The sequence below is a fragment of the Plecotus auritus genome (assembly GCF_963455305.1).
Source record: "Plecotus auritus genome assembly, chromosome: 8".
NCBI classification, from domain to species: domain Eukaryota; kingdom Metazoa; phylum Chordata; class Mammalia; order Chiroptera; family Vespertilionidae; genus Plecotus; species Plecotus auritus.
In genome coordinates this window covers 162,614,018-162,631,144 of record NC_137782.1, presented here as the reverse complement: position 1 = coordinate 162,631,144, position 17,127 = coordinate 162,614,018, and the positions used below count along the sequence as shown (strand labels likewise).

Here is a 17,127-nt window from a genome sequence, read left to right as displayed (position 1 = left end):
CAAGCTGGCAGGCAGAAGCAGTTAGGGGCAATCAGGAAGGCAGGCAGGCGAGCAGTTGGGAGCCAGCAGTCCTGGATTGTGAGAGGGATGTCCGACTGCCCATTTAGGGCCAATCCCACTGGGATCGGGCCTAAACGGGCAGTCGGACATCCCTTGAGGGGTCCCAGATTGAAGAGGGTGCAGGCTGGGCTGAGGGACACACACACACACCCCGTGCACGAATTTTGTGCACCGGGCCTCTAGTGTATATATAAAAGCCTAATATGCAAATTGTCCCCACGGGAGTTCGACCAGGAGACTGGGATTTTGATCGCTTGCTATGACATGCGCTGACCACCAGGGGGAGGTGTGGAATGAAGGGAGGCCCTGGCCGGCAGCCAGAAGGCCCCAATTGGCCCTGATGGCTGGCCAGGCCTAGAGACCCTACCCACGCATGAATTTCATGCACCGGGCCTCTAGTATCCTATAAGACAGAAAGATTATTGTCCGGCCTCTTGATGATCCCCTTTCTGAATTCATTATCGAAGGACACCCTCCACCCCATCAGATTGTAGGTGAGGAAGACACTGCCAACCTGTGAAGAGTTTATGGTATAACAGAGACTTAAAATAGGTATACAATCAACTCCAAAGAATACTGGGCAAGGCAGAGCCACAGGAGAGTTCAGATGGTGTTCTTTCAGCACCTGTACACCATGCCTCAGATTGGTTCAGGTTTCATTTCCATGTGATTTGCCTCTCTACCTAGATTGTAAACTCCTTGAAGGCAGGAAAGGCACCGTGTATTTCTTGGTCCCTCTCTCCACACTTTTTACCTAAGCCTCAACCAGTATTTATGGTTTAAATAGAGTCTTGTACCTAACGTTCAGATTTATCCAAAAAAAAATGTATTAAGATGCACTTAACTCTAACTTTCTTTTCCTTTTTTCTGTGTTTGCAGTTGACCTGCCCCTGTTTTTCCCTCGAGACCAGCCGACTCTCACATTTCAGTCCGTCTACCACTTTACCAATAGTGGACAGCTTTATTCCCAGGCCCAAAAAAATTATCCATACAGCCCCAGATGGGATGGAAATGAAATGGCCAAAAGAGCAAAGTAAGTGAATCCATTGTTATTTCCCACAGGTGAGAACATGTTATCTAGTTCAGGGGCTGGCAAGCTGTTGTCCACAGGCTAAAGCCTGCCCTGTGCCTGTTTTTGTAAATAAAGGTTTATTGACATACAGCGATGCCCATACCTTTACTTATTCTCTCTGGCTATTCCCATGCTACAATGGCAGTTTGTCATGGAAACAGACAGAATATAGCCTGAAAAGCCAAAAATTGCTGTTTGGCCCTTTACTGAAAAAGTTTGCCAACCCCTTGTCTAACCTCATCAGATAGACCATGTAGTTGTTGTTGTTTTTAATGGATTATGGGATCTATCAGAAATCTACCTCTCTACTTAGAGAAGTACTAGATAAAAATTAGAGTTGTGGATAAATGGTGTCAATGATGGAAATGTTGACAGCTGCTTTCATTTTTCTTTTAATGTTCTCCGCAGCTTCAAGTAGGGCCGCATTTTCCTTGATTAAATAAGTAGCTACACAGATAGCTTAGAACTATTAAAATCCCTATGGATGTTGGTTGGCAACTTGATTAAGTGGCAGATGGTTACTACTTTATCACTTGAATCACACAAATGAAGAATTATCTATTAGGTGTCTTCTTCATTTGCTCACTCAGTATTTACTGAGCAACTACCATGTTCCAGGCAGTGTGCTCCGTGCTGGGGTACAGTGATAAGCACATTAGAAATTGTCCATGTCCTCTCGGGATCTGTAGCCCAGCAGGAGAGATCAAAGCCTCCATCACACCACACTTCTAACGGTGTTCAGGTTCTGCTGACAAAACCTGGCCTTCCAGACCTAGAATGCTCTTGATTAGCAGGACTTCTTGCTCATGCCACCCCCTCCCTGAGACCTCACTCCCTCCCAGGGTACCTGTTGGCATCTCCTACACTTTCTCTAGCGCAAGGCCTTCACTTATAGCAGGATGGATGGGACTCTTAAGTAACGATAGAAAGGCTTCCTCTGGGAACCCAGGCCTCCCCAGATTCACCTGCAGAATCTAGAGCTGCTGTTATCTGAAACTTTAGTGTGCCCTTTCTCCCTATAGTGGCCCTTTTTACCAGGACACCCAAGTCTGAAATTCTATTTAAGGAAAAAGACAAGCGTATGCAAATGTAACTAATAACAATGATTAAGACTTGAATACCTTAAAAAAGACTCGCAAGGGGATTATAAAGTAAGTTTTCATGTTTGAGGCATTGCAGTTGTTTAATTCTCTGGGCTTTCCCTGTGTATATATAGGATCTGCCCCTAGCCTAGAAGATGGGCTGTTATTTGTGGTATGTGCTGTGGAGTCTGAACCAGATGTGTCTTTGTGGTTTCCATGGCAAAGCTATCTTGGTGTGTGTGTGTGTGTGAAGTAGCCATTTAGCATGTATATGAATAAGAAAACATCTGAAATAATGTTGAAAAAATCTGCTTTCTACTGTAGTTAGGAGGATCCATTTTAAGTGTGATAAAGGAAAAAGTCAGCAGCTCATGTTAGGAAGAAAACAGAGTAAAAGCGCCTTCCTAAATCGAACAGAGTGGCTTCCCTGGGCGCTATAGGAGGCTGGGCAATGGATAAACACAACCAGGGTTCTATCCTGCGGTACAGACTTGAGACTGGTGGAGGTTGGAGAGAAAGGACAGGAGGAAAGGTCAACCGCAGCACTCCCTCCACACCCTGGTTCTTTGTCCTGTGAAAATATTGTACGTACACAGTGCATAAAAGGCTATAATTCACTTCACGAGCTCTGCCCGTGACATAAACACTCTCACAGTTTCTGAACAACAGTAGAGCCTTTGAGTGGAGTCAGCTGTTTATCCCCTCCTATAGAGCAAAATTCTAAACATGCGAACTCAGAAAGGACACTTGTTGGCACTGACTAGGGCTTTTCCCATGACGTGTGCTTCTTGCTCATGGTGGTCCAGCAAATGCTGTCCTCACAAGTGAAATCCCCTCTATCAGGTGAGCACAGGTTTTGAGGCCATGCATGCCCAGTTCCTCTCATAAGGTCCAATCCCATGTGCTCTGTAGCCTGGGGAGGGCTGTTTACCTCCTGAACTCCATTCTGTGAAGCAAATCTGTAATTCCTCTCTATTCGAGTCTGTATTCCTCTCTATTGGTTGGGGGGGAGCTTGAAATGAAGGGTCAATCAACGAGAGGACCTATGAGGGACCCCTGAGTTTAGCTTCTGCTTTGTCTTTGCTCATTCCTTTGCTCCCACCCTCTTTCTTCCCCTTCAAATCTACTCCTTATTCAACATTCTTCCTTATGGCTTTCCCCATCCATGCTAATTTTCAGGCAGCTATTTCCCCTCTTAGCATTTTTTTACATAGACAGTTATATCATCCATTAACAGCATTACTTCTTTCTTTCCAGTCCCTATACTCCTTATGTTTTTTAAGTTTCTTTTCCTTACTTGAACTGACTGGGACCTCCTGTATGAGGCCGTATACAATGATGAGAGCAGACATCTGGCCTTGTATTTACACATGAAGGCTGATGTTAGCAGTAGGTTTTACATAGATGTCTTTATTACGTTGAATAAATTCCCTTTTCCTACTTTGCTAAGAGTGTTTATCACGAATGGGTGTTGAATTCTGTAGAATGTTTTTCCTGCATCTGTTGACATGATCCCATGGTTTTTCTTTATGCTGTTAAAGTGAATTGCATTAATTAGTTTTTGGATGTTAGACCAACCATCCATTCCAAGGATAAACAAACCTTTCTCAGTCAGAAATTTTATACTTTTTTATATTATTAGATTTGATTTGCTAAAATTGTGTCAAGATTTTTATGTCTATGTTCATTAATGATACTAGTCTGAAATTTATTTTCTTTGTGTTGTCCTTGTCAGATTTTGATAACAGCGCAATGCTAGTTTCGTAAAATGAATTGGCAAGTTTTCCTTCATCCTCTCTTCTCTGAAGGCATTTGTGTAGGTTGGGCGCTATTTTTTTCTAAGTGTTTTATTGAGTTTTATTTGTGGGAAGAAATTTAATGTCTTTATTTAATATAGAAATACCCAGATTTTTAAATTTTCTTCTTGTGTTCATTTTAGCAAGTTGTGTATGTTTTTTAAAATATATTTTTATTAATTTCAGAGAGAGGAAGGGAGAGGGAGACATAGAAACATCAATGATGAGAGATAATCATTAATTGGCTGCCTCCTGCACACCCCCTACTGTGCCCTGATCAGGACTCAAACCCTGACATCCTGGTTCACAGGGCAATACACTCAACCACTGGGCCATGCCAGCCAGCTCGATGTGTGTGTGTTTGCTTTTTAAGGAATTTATCCATCCTTAGTTTTTGCATAATTGTTTGTAATATTTCCTCATTTTTTTCTTTTACTATCCATAGGAACTATAGTGATATAACCTCTTTCATTCCTTATAGTGAAAATTTGTATTTCTTTTTCTCTCCTTTTTTTTTTTTTTTTTTTAAACAATCTAGCTGGGAGTTTATCAGTTTTACTAATCTTTTCAAAGAAGCAACTTTGACCTTGTTGATATAAGCCTTTAAGATTTAAAACTTTCTACGGTTTCCTTTAACTGCATCCCACAAATTTTGATTGTTGTTTTTCATTATTATTTTGTTAGAAATATTTTCTAAATTCCCTTGTGATTTCTTTTTGAGTCATGGATTATTTATAATTGTGCTTCTTGAACTTTAAGTCTTTGAGAATTTTTCTAGATATCGTATTGATTTCTGTTTTTGTCAGAGATCATAATCTGTAAAATTTTAATCCTTTGAAATCTGTTGAGATTTGTTTTATGGCTCCACATATGATCCATCTTGGTAATTAGTCCATGTGAAATTGAAAAGAATGTGTGTTCTGCAGTTTTGAGGTATAGTATTATATATACACTAGTAGCCCTGCGCCTGAATCCGTGCGCCAGTAGCTCACCAGTAGCTCGCTGCCACCCTCCAGTAGCTCTCTGCCTGCTGCCCTGCCCTCCTGTAGCTCCCCTGCCTTCCCCCCTAGCTTGCTGTTCTGCCCCTCCTGTAGCTCTCCACCGCCCGCTTGTAGCTCACTGCCCCACCCTCCTGCTGATACGTGATCCAGTCGTTACGTGGTCGGTCGTTATGCTTCATGCCATAATGACCATTTGCATATTACATCTTTATTGTATAGGATATTTAGCCAGATTACTTGTTAGTGTTATTCAAAGCTTCTGTATCATTACTGTTATTTTTGTGTTTATTATTATATCAACTACTGAAAGGAGGTGTAAAATTTTCCACTTGTGATTTTAGATTTGTCTATTTCTTCTTTTAGTTCTGTCAGTTTTTGCTTTTCACATATTTAGAATTGTTATGTCTTGATCAATTGGCCTTTCTATCATTATGAAATGACTATTTCTAACACTTCTTGACTTGAAATCTTTGTCAGATATTTATATAGTTGCATTTGCTTTCTTATGCTTATTTTTTACATGGTATATCCTTTTGTTTCATCCTATGTATGTCTTCATATTTCAAAGAAACCTTTTGTAAATTTTTTTAATCTAGTTGGTAATCTCTGCCTTTTAATTGGAGTATTTAGTTTATTTACATTTCATATAATTAATGAGCTGATTGAACTTACTATTTGTTGTTTAATTTTATTTATTTGTGTATTTATTATTTATTTCTTTGTTCTTTCCTTCCAAATTTTCCCTGTGATTTATTTACATATCTTTTAGTATGCCATTCTCTCTCCTGTTGTCTTTTTATGTATAGCTCTTGGTATCATATTTTAGTTATTAATACACTAAAATACTTTCTTATATCATGGTATAGTATGAATTAATATAACACTTCAAGTATAATGTAAAAACCTAAAACAGTATAATTCTCCTTATATTTTCTACTGCTATCCTTTGTGCTCTTACATATTTCACTTATACATATTTTATGAGTCCCACAATACATTGTTATTACTTTAACTTTTAATATTCAGTTAATTTATAACGACTTTAAGAAAAGAAAGAAAAAAATACATTCCATTTTATTTTGTAATTTCCAAATAAAGATAATGGAGAATCATTTCCTGCCCCTCCCCTCCCCCCCCCCCCCCAAAAAAAAAAACCCTGTTATTTTTAAAAGTCTACTTTGGAGCAAGCCTTCAAAGAGACTATGTTCAACCTATATACAGAGGACACAGACTCACCATTAAGAAAAGAACACTGTACCTACATGACACCCAGGCCCCTCTGCCTTCCCTGTGGACTTTACCTTTTACAGTGGACCCTACCATCCTGTCACGGGATCATCCCTGCGGCCCTGAGGGGTACAGTGCAGAACCTGTCTGCCCTTCATGCAGAGAAAGATACTGAGGTTCAGAGTGACTGAATGACTTATCTAAGGGCACACAGCTAACTTCTAGCAGCGTCAGGGCTAAATACAGGGCCCCTGACCTTTCTGCTCATGCACACCCAGGTAGACAGATGGAGTCCCCCATTCTCTTTACCACTGTCTGAGCCTCCCTCCTCAGAGTCCTGGCACTTGACTAACATAAATGTAGGGAGGATATCCGTGTGCAAAATAAGAGCACTGGCCCTAGTCAAGACAGACTGGATTTCAAGCTGTTCCTGCCCCTCACTAGCCAGGAAGTATGACTTTGGACAAATTCATAATTTCCCTGAGGCTGTCTGCTTATAAAATGGTGAAGCTAGTTTAGAGGGCTATTATGAGTATCAAATGGGGTGATTTCTGTTTTTTTGTTAACAAATTGCCACAAATTTAACAGCTGAAATAGCACAAGTTATTATCTCTCAGTTTCTGTGGTCAGGAGTCCAGGACAGCATGCCTGCGTTCTCAGTTCAGGGTCCCCTATGACTAAAATCAGGCCTCATCTGAGGCTTAGGGCCTCAGCCCGCTCATTCAGGTTCTTGGCAGCGTTCAGTTTCTTACAGTTATAGGACTGAGGTCCCTGTTTTCTTGCTAGCTGTCAACTGGAGGCCATTCCTTGCCATGTGGTTCCCACTGTTGTCAAATCAGCAATGAGTGGTGCTCAGCTCTTTCTCATGTTTCTGTATCTCTGTCGCTGACCTCTGCACCCAGATTTAAAGGGTTCCTTTGATAAGGTCAGGCCTACCAGTTAACCTTCCTTTCTTAAAGACATCTGTCCCATCCTATATAATAAAAGCCTAATATGCTAAGTGTCAGGTCATCCAGTCGGCTGCTCAACCAATCAAAGCGTAATATGCTAAGGCCACTCAACCGCTCACTATGACATGCACTGACCACCAGGGGGCAGATGCTCAATGCAGGAGCTGCCCCCTGGTGGTCAGTATGCTCCCACAGGGGGAGCGCTGCTCAGCCAGAAGCCCTGAGCCAGACTCACAGCTGGTGAGCGCAGCGGCGGTGGTGGGAGCCTCTCCTGCCTCCATGGCAGCACTAAGGATGGCTGACTGATGGCTTAGGCCCACTCCCCATGCTAAGCCGTCAGTCAGACATCCCTCGAGGGCTCCCACACTGCGAGAGTGCTCAGACCAGGCTGAGGGGGACCCCCCCCCTTGAGTGCACGAATTTCGTACACCGGGCCTCTAGTGTAACATAGACCAATAACAGGAATAAAGTCCAGCAATGTCACAGCCCTGGGGATTATACAGGGAGCATAAACCAAGGGTGCGGAATCTTGAGGGGTATCTTGGAATTCTGCCTACTACATGACAATATGTAGGCGAATTGCCCGGCCTAGGGTCTGGCACGGTGAGCATTCAGTAGATGTTAACTCTCAGCAGCAGCATCCCTGGAGGAATGCTGCTATCTTTTTTAAAAACATAACAGAGCTAACATGGCTGCCCTCGCGGGTGCCCAGTAAACAGTCCTCCAGCCTCAGTGACTGGGCCAGGGATTCTTACATTCTAGGATGCCCATTATGGCTGCTGTTCCCTGTGGTCGTGTCTACTGGTGGCAGCACAGCCAGCATGGAAGTGGGAAAAATCTATCCTTCAGTTATTTAATCCACATAAACCCAACTATCACTTTAAAAAAATGAACCAACTAGTTTCCTACTTGCTAACTTGTATATAGCTTTAGCTATATCTAGAAGAATGAATCAGTGATGTTTTGTAATTCTTTCTAGGCTGATAAATCAATGGATACATGGAGTAAGTTTTCCATGAATTTCATCATACAAAGTACAGGTCGATCCTAAAGAACTAAGTCAGTTCGTAGAATAGAATTTAATTTAATTTAATTTGGGGAAACCACCCACTGCAATGGCTTGTCACACATTAAATTCATGATATAAATAGAATTACTAAAGAATACTTGAAAAATATTTTCTCAGTCAGCACATGGGCATAATTCATCACGGACCTCCTAAAATCACATGTTGTTTCCCTCCTTGCCTCAAGGTCAGAAAGATGTTATTTTCTGATTTAGAAACCTATCCTAGTGCTGCCAAGCAGTCCACGGTGGCCCATATGTGCTCTTCATCATGTGTGCTTGTATTATTTGTCAGCCAATTGTCTTTGCAGAATAACTTACTTTTTCAGTAATTTTTAAGTGGTGTATATTCTGAACTATTTCAATTATTTTTCATTGTTGATACCTTAGTATTCTCAAAGATACTGTTTTCTTCAAACTTCTCATTAGCCGTCAAATGCTCCAATCCAGTCCCCTAAATAAAACAGATAAAAATAGATCTCTTGCCCTAGCCAGTTTGGCTCAGTGGATGGAGCGTCAGCCTGCAGACTGAGGGTCCTGGGTTCAATTCTGGTCAAGGGCACGTACCTGGGTTGCAAGCTCAATCTGCGGCCCTGGCGGGGTGCGTACAGGAGGCAACCAATCGATGTGTCTCTCTCACATCAATGTTTCTCTCTGTCTGTTTCTCCCCTTCCCTTCACTCTTTCTAAAAATTAATGGGAAAATATCCTCAGGTGAGGATTAACAGCAACAACAAAAAATAGATCTTTCCTTGATTCCGGAGGAGGTAAATGTCCCCACTCGGTTTGCACCCCCTCCCCACCCCTTACTGTGGCCTCTGAGGCCCTGTAGACCTCTAGAGTGCCAGGGAGCACAGTGTGGAAATCGTAGTTCCAAGGGGGTACTTCACAGTGCGGTCACAGGAGCCCTGAGGCCCGGCAATTCCTTGGGAACTGGGTCGGCCTGGGGAGGGGTGCTCGTGAAGTGTAAGTGGTTTTAATGTGAGCCTATTTGGGTGTTCGTTTCTCTAGAAATTAGTGTCTCACTTCTCCACTCCTTTGTTGGCAGCTCCTTAAGGAAGCTCGAATTGTGCTTTGTTTCTGTTGAGGTTTAGTTGTCAGATCAGGCAGTCCCTGTGCTTGGTAAGCTGGCCAGCGGATATCCAGACCACACTCAGTGTTAGGAAAACCCAGGTGGGAACTTTGCAACAACCCTCTCCCTCTCCCTGGACAGCTACCTTCCCCCCCCCCCCCCCCCGCCACCTATCCCCTTTATATCTCTATTTCTGGCACCAAGGGTAGGGGATGACCAGGAAGGTGAGGCTGGTCATTGTGACTGCCCATGCCCACACACCCTCTGCAGCTGCAAATCCGAGCCACTCTGGGCAGGAAAGGAAACTGGCAGCAGGGATGGTGCTGAGGGAGACAGAGCCACCAGGGCTGGGCTCCCAGAAGCTCTGCCACAGGGCCCATCGGGGTCACCTTAGTGACAGAAATGCCCGGCTCAACTGCTGCTATGATTCATGGGTTTTCTTTTGCCTTTTGTTTTGCCTTGAGTTACCAAGGAATAGTTCCCTTTAAAAAAAAAAATCCCAACTTCATCTTAGCTGAACTCCCCTCAGGAGAGAAGAGGGAATTTTCCAGGCCCAGGCCAGCAGAACCTGGGAGATCGGAGTACCGAGGAACTGAGGAAGGTCAGGGTCGCCAAAGCCTTCCATCTACCTGCATGCCCTGGGCTCCTGCACGGGCAAGCTCACCCAGCCCTCCTGAGATTTGGAAATACAGAAGCTGTGAAGAGAGAAGTAAAGCAAATCAATTGCGTGGCATTTGGGGATCCTTGAACTCTCAAAGAAAATCCATTTGAAAAGTGTCTTCAAGGGATTTGGTTTGTTTTTCCTTTCAGAAGAGAGAGTAACAGTGATGGGGAGGAATCCAGATCTGCCTGGCATCCAGGCATCCTCTCCAAACTGCGTAGGTCAGAGAGAACATGTTATTTATTAGAACCTGACATCTGTTGCTGTGAGATAAGCTCCACTGAAAAGCACGGCCATCAATTACTGCTCACACAGCCCTTATCCCAGGCTGAGCTGCGCACTGTCCCTTCAGGCTGTACCAGGCACAGAGCGGTCCACAGCCCCGCCTGGCCTCCTCGCCCCTCCAGCAGGACCCTCAGACCAGGTCCCGGCCCCTCGTCTGTGTTCCTGGCGTCCTTTGATTTCTTTCCTTGGCCCCTCTGAGACCTGTTTTAAGGACAACCCCGCCTCTGTTCATCACACTTTCTCAGTAAAACACAGGGTTCGGGTCACTGTCTCAGTCATGGAAGCCAGAAGAAGCTGCACATGGAAAGAATAACTGGAAGGCCAGCCCACCTTTGTAGGGAAATGAGCTCAGCTGAGCCGCGGGCCCCGATCACTCCTCCGCCACTGGGAAAATGTGTGATAACTAAGTGTGGCCACTTCCTGTTTGTGAGGTATGGTCATCTATTTTCTTTGTTGGAAAAGTAGGCAGACACCTGAGAGTCAGAAAGGAAAGGGTAGAGGAGTTGGATTTTGATAGTTTACCAAAGTAGACACATACCCTTATTAAAGGAACCAGAGTTGCCTTTGAACTGTTGGAACAAGAAGCATACAGTAAGTAAAGAAAATCCTAAGAATGGTGGCCTGGGTTTAGGAGCCCTGGGTCTCGTCTGGGCCCATTACTAATTTCCTCTGTGGTCTTGGGAAAGACACTTGACCTTTCTGGGCCTCAGTGCTCTCATCTGAAAGCACGGGGCTATTAGCGGGTGATCACTATGTTCTGATTTATTTCTGACATTTTAAGTGAAAATTGTGTTTAAGATAGCTTAGCATACTTTTTTTATTCATGTTGAGAAAACTCCATCTCTGTTGCCAGAGGTCAGACACAAATTGAAAACATCACTAAATGGAATTAAGTACACTCTGTACGTGATGCCTTTTTGAACAACCCGTGTCTGATATTTATAGAACACTCCAGTTGCGGAACGTGCACACATATGCCCTGAGCACACACCCAGTAAAATCATTCTGGATGTAATACATTTTCAGATGTCAAGTTAAAACAGCTTCTCGGGAATTAGGCCTGACTGTTCCGATGTGCGTGCTGGGTTCTGACAGGTGCCGCCGGGGCTGCCATGTGTGACATGGAGTCCAGCCAAGACAGAAGGGCCACGTGTTCGTTTCTCTCTCTCCTCATTCAGGCTGAGTTCTAGATATAAAAAGGAAGCATCAGAGAACAATCAGGACCGTCCATTCTGCGCACATCACAGTGCCAACTAGAGGCCTTGCTCTGCAGGAGTGGATTCTGTCTTGTCTGTGGTCAGATCACTCAGCACAGGGGCCACCTGTGAAAATGAGCTGAATTCACGGCTTTTTAAAATGGAAGCTTTATAGAGGTGAGCAAAACCAGAAGTAACCTCCAAAATCCACAGCCACCAGCCGAGCTAAGTTGGGTGGCCAAGCAGGAACGCATCTAGGAGAGTAAGTGTGACACTGAGGACCCATCTCAGGACATGGAACAGGAAGGACCCGTACAGATCATCTAGTGCAGGCGTCCTCAAACTACGGCCCGCGGGCCACATGCGGCCCGCCGAGGACATTTATCCGGCCCGCCAGGTGCTGCTGCCTGTCCTGCTTAGCAGCCGACTTGTCCCGGGCCCGCAGTGCGCATAGGAATTTGTTCATAGTTTTTTTTTAAACTATAGTCCGGCCCTCCAACGGTCTGAGGGACAGTGAACTGGCCCCCTGTTTAAAAAGTTTAAGGACCCCTGGCTAGTGCAGCAAGACTGAGCATGGTGAGCATTAACCATGTGGTGCAAACTGAATGAAGTGATTGGTATAAAACCCTTCATATCATGATTAGCATAGACTTGACACTCCATTCATCATTTTCATTTCCTGGAAGACCTGTTCAAGGCCAGTCAGTACCTGATCACTGGTCCAGGGCCCAGCCCAAGCGCCCTCTGACCTCTTGTTTTCATTAAGCCTGTTTCCTGCTCCCTTGCTCACGGATCAGCACAGTGGAGGCAGGGATGGAGGTTGGCATTTCTGCTGGCACACACCCATCCTCCTGCCCACGGAGGGGCCTGGCCTGAGAGCCTTCTTCCTGGTGGCTGCTGCGGCCACAGGGAAAGCCCGGGGTATTCTTGAACAGAAATAGCCCTTCTGAGAGAATAAGACCTGGCCCTAAATACCTTTACGGGAAGGTGAACATTCCCGTGGCCGAACTTACTGCTAGAATCGGTGTGCAGAGGAAGCAAGGGTGTTGTAGTGAAGCAGCCGGAAGAAAGACGCTGCTCCCAGCTGCACCACGCCAGCAGGGAGGCTCACACGGAGAAGAGGACGAAAAATTCCAGTGACTCCTGTTCCCAGACAGACAGAGCCCTGGCGCTTAGTCATGCCTAATGGAAAATGGAAGCCAAGAAAGCAGAAGCGAGGCTGGAGGGGTCTAGGGTAGTCATTAATCCAGTCACCTCTGGGGAGAAGTGTGATCTGCCCGTGTGCCCTGCTGGTCAGGGCTGAGCCACCAGCAGATGCCGTGGCCACTGGGAGAAGAGGGTTGAGGACAGTCGTGATTATAGGAATCAAGTGTGACAATGGTGTCTGCAGTGCTGTTATTGCTAGTAATTCATTCTGCAAACATGTGAGAGTGATATACACTGTGTCCAGAGTGTGTGCAAAGCACTGGGAACCACCACACATGCACAGACAACGCATGCACGCACCTGCGGTCACCACCCTCCAGGTGCTAACACTCACCTGTTTTGAAGAGCCCCCCTGCAAAGGCTGTGATTGACTTTGGATGGTCCGTCCTGGTGGAGAGGCCACAGCATTAACTACTCAACATACTGAGTGCAAGTCAATCATGAAGCAGGAAGCGCTATGGCTCTTCTAACCCCAAAATCAAAAGGTAGAAAACCAGAAGTTTCCATTATTGATTATCTTAGGGATCCGATCATCCTTAACCTATCATTTTTCTAGTTTTCCAGATAATGACATTTATGGGAACATATATGTAAAGGCAAGATTATGTTGTTTTTCTCAAAATAAATGATAATGGAGCATCCTGGCCAGTCCCTCCTGACCTTCTTACAGATGGTAATAATAATAAATGTGAGCTGAGCACTTACACTGCACCAGCATGGCTGTAAATGCTGTGCATAGTTTACCTCCTGGGATTCTCAGAACGGCCCATGAAAGAGGTCCTGCCGTTCCGATTTTGCATTATGAAGCTGAGGCCCCCATAGTGAAGTGGCATGTCCATGTCACAGAGTAACTCAGCGCAGGAACTGGGAATACACATCGGTTTCGTAACCTTTAGACTGGCATTCTGCTCTCATAATGCCCTCTCTTCCTCAGATTGAGGAAGTTATCCCAAATTCGCTGACACCTGAGCCCAGCTGTCCATTTAGAGTTGGAGTTTCTGGGCTCCCTGCCGACACTCGGGTTCGGTGTGCCCCAGTGTGGCTCTGATTAGGTTCTGCCCAGGTCACAGCACTTTCCCATTCATTCATTCTTAAATGAAGCAGATGATTCTGGAATTCACAGCAGGTATTAGGGCCATGTTCGGTGGTGTCTTGGACATAGTCCCTGCCTTCACTGAAGTAGAGGTGGGAAGAAAATTCTGTTAAGTATCTCTCTTTCTTAAAGCAGCAGTGCATGCAAAGTGCGGGCGAAGCACACAGGAGTCCTGAGGGAAGGAGATGATGTCTGTTTCTGAGATGAAGGAAGCTGACATGGAGGACGGGTAGGATTTGCTGTGCAGCGATGGAGGGAGGAGACTCCTGCCCGAGGGATCAGAGGGCCCTGAGGCCGGGACACACTGAAGAGTGGAGGGAACATGCTCTGGATCAAACCAGCCAGAACTCCGCCCAGGTCCTACCACTTTCTAGTAGTAGTTTGTTACCGTAGACGCTAGTAAACAGTCCTCTCTCACAGGGGGTTGTGGGTGTTCGATGCAAAAATGGTTGTAAAATGCCTGGCATTTTGTTGGTGTTCAATTAACAGTAACTACTGTTATTAACTGCCATGCCAAGACATGCTATCCTTTTTTAAATGGAGGCAATAAGGTTTTTCTTCAATTAACGAATTATGTAGTGATACAGTGATCTGCCTTGGTGGAGATATGTAAATCATCATAGGCCCTCTTGGCGTTGGAATATTAAGAAAGGCGGTAAAAACTGGGTGCTCTGGTCACGCCTGTGGAACGCTGTCAAAGAGTGTTTGTCCTGGGCCCTTCCCCCTTTTTTTGCCACCTCAGTGCCCTGCGCTTTAAGAACCCACTCTGTTCTCCGGAGCTAGGATTGCCAGTTTTAGGAATTAAAAATACCAGATCCCAGTTGTATTAAATTTCAGACAAACAACCAACAATCTATAATAATAAAAGCATAATATGCAAATCGACTGAACGGCTGAACAACAGAACGACTGTCTGGACATCCTTCCGGATGACCTTCTGGAAGAAGCCGGGGCTGCAGCTGTGGGATCGAGGCAGCTGCCGCCGCTGCGAGGGAGTGATCGAGGCACGGCTGCGAAGGCCTACTCTCGAATTTCGTGCATTGGACCTGTAGTTTAGTATAAGCATATCCCGTGCAGTGTTTAGGACATACTTATACTGAAACGTTAGCTGTTGTTTATCTGAAGTTTAAGGTGGCATCCGGCACAGAGAGCAGTTCAAGAATTAGTAGGACAGTCTGTCTGACGGGGAAGGGAGACTCATTCATTTCCTAGCCTCTCTCTCAGGTATGAAGGCCTCACAGCAGACTCTGGCAGTGCCTTCAGGTCACTTCCTGGTTAGCAACATTAAATGCGGATGGGACCTGTCCATGTGGGTGTTGGGGCAGGGAAAGAGGCGTTGGGTGTTTCTTACCGTGGTCATGTATTCCTGGCCCTCTTTCTTCAGAGCATTCAGACAGGTGGCAGAATGGAGACATGCTTTGGGGTATGATGACTTGTGTCATGGAATAAGAGAAAGGCCTCTCTCATAGAGTTTCGTCAACTGTCCCTTGTGGTTCGAGTGACTTGCAACGGCCACAGCAGGCATGAAGGTAGCTGACCAAACGCTCTCTGCTCTGGTGAGTCTGAGGGTCACAGTATTGGAGCTAGAAGGACAGTCCCACAGCCTCACTTTGGAAATGAAAACAAAGACCCAGAGAAGGAATGTCTGTGCCCAAAGTCATCACAGCGATTCAGAATTTGAGTCTGAACTTGAGTCTGGGTTCTTCAGGAATAATTCAGTGTGTCTGAGAATTCCCAGCACACTTGTTGGGGTGATTCTGAACCTTTTCCCTGGATTACGTGGTAGCCGTGGTTTCCAGATCTCCACTTGCCTGCATGTCCTCGGCACTGCCACGTGCAGCTCTGTGCTGGACGCATCCTCTCCTGCAGGCAGAGCTGGTTACGCCCCCGAGGGCACGATCACTGCAGTGGGGAGTTCCGGGCACTTTCTAAGGCAGCTTGGGCCTGGCCCTCCCCATAGTGCTTCCTTGCTGATCTCTGCCCCATCCTGACCCAGTGTCCTGTGGTTGAGATGGAAAAATCCACCTCGGAGCAGATGGCTTTTAACCTCCGATTCAGAGGCATAATTGGCCACATAACGTGAGGTGAAAATGAAAACAGAGCAGGGTGTAAGTGTGAGCAGAATAGCGCCCTTGGGTTTAAGAGTGACTTTGACCTATTCCTCCCAGACTAAATGATTATTCTTGGGGGAATCACTTTATTAATGGTATCACTAGTGAAGAGGCTTCAGCCCTAAGACCAGCTTTATCTGCACTCGCTGAAGGCAAGCCTGCTGTGCAGGCAGCACCAGCCACGTGGAAGCCCGGAGCAGTGATCATGGGATCTTCCACTCTTTATTTTCTTGTTCTTGCCACAACCTGTCATGAGACCAAGAAAACTTGTTTTGAAAACGCTTGACAGCCAAAACAACCTGTTCTCAGCCCTGGATGAGAGCACGCGTCCTCTCTGACCACTCACGCACTGTTCGGTGTTTGACTGGCTGCTGACTGGAAAGAATGAATTTGCTGTTTCTTCTCACATTGTTCACGGGCAGGTGCCAGTGCCTTCCAGGCCCTCACTTCCCTTTCCCCAGCCTCCACAGGACATTGTAAGACTGCCTGGTCTGACTGATGAATGCGCGTCAGCAACACATACTTAGGAGGATGTAACCGATGGCTACGTCTCGGTGGTTGTCTTTCCCGATCCTGTGGGGTTTTAACCTGAGGTTTTCCACTTGCAGTGAGCCCATGGCTGGGCTGACCTTCCACACTGAGGCTCCAGCCCCCGCAGCCTCTCTGCTCCTCCTGCCCAGCCATGCAGGGCTTGGTCTCGGATGGTCTTGGCTGCATCCTGAAGTGAAGGGGTCACTTCACTCCTCTGCAAATAGAGGGTTGGGCAAGATAGAATTGGCGAACAGTAGCCTAAGGACACATATAACCAGCTGCCTGTTTTTATAAATAAAGTTTTATTGGAGCCTGGCCACACCCATTCTCTTACTTATGGAGCATGGCTGCTATCACTACGAGAGAGAATTATAGAGGCAGTATATGCCCTTCTCAAAATCGCTCTGACTATAAGCTGAAAATGCCTACGATCTGTTTTTTTACGGAAAGTTTGCTGATCCCTGGATTAGATCATCTTTAGGGTTTTCAAAGCCAGCTTTCTGTGACTTTGAACTTGTGGCAGTTCTTTTACCACCAGAGCTCCTGAAGTGACTAAGGGGCCAAAGAAAAGGGGCCCTCTCTTCCTCATGGTAGTTACAATCCAAGCATGCTTTCAGATTGTGGGAATCCATGAAGGGTGGGGGTTTGTTTTGCTGTATGTCTGTATTTGTTTATTGGCCTGATGACTGTATCCATGGTGTCCGCCCGTTTTGAAAAAAG

At 45.5% G+C, this 17,127-nt stretch overlaps 1 protein-coding gene across 2 annotated transcripts in view; it reads left to right on the top strand.

Moving 5' to 3' along the window:
* BABAM2 (BRISC and BRCA1 A complex member 2) overlaps nt 1-17,127 on the top strand; it is a 353,761-nt gene that overhangs the window by 322,169 nt on the left and 14,465 nt on the right. For both annotated transcript variants that reach the window (XM_080685108.1, XM_080685109.1), the window contains exon 11: nt 940-1,093. In XM_080685108.1, the coding sequence (XP_080541234.1) occupies nt 940-1,093 (154 nt within the window). The remainder of the gene's footprint in view (nt 1-939; nt 1,094-17,127) is intronic.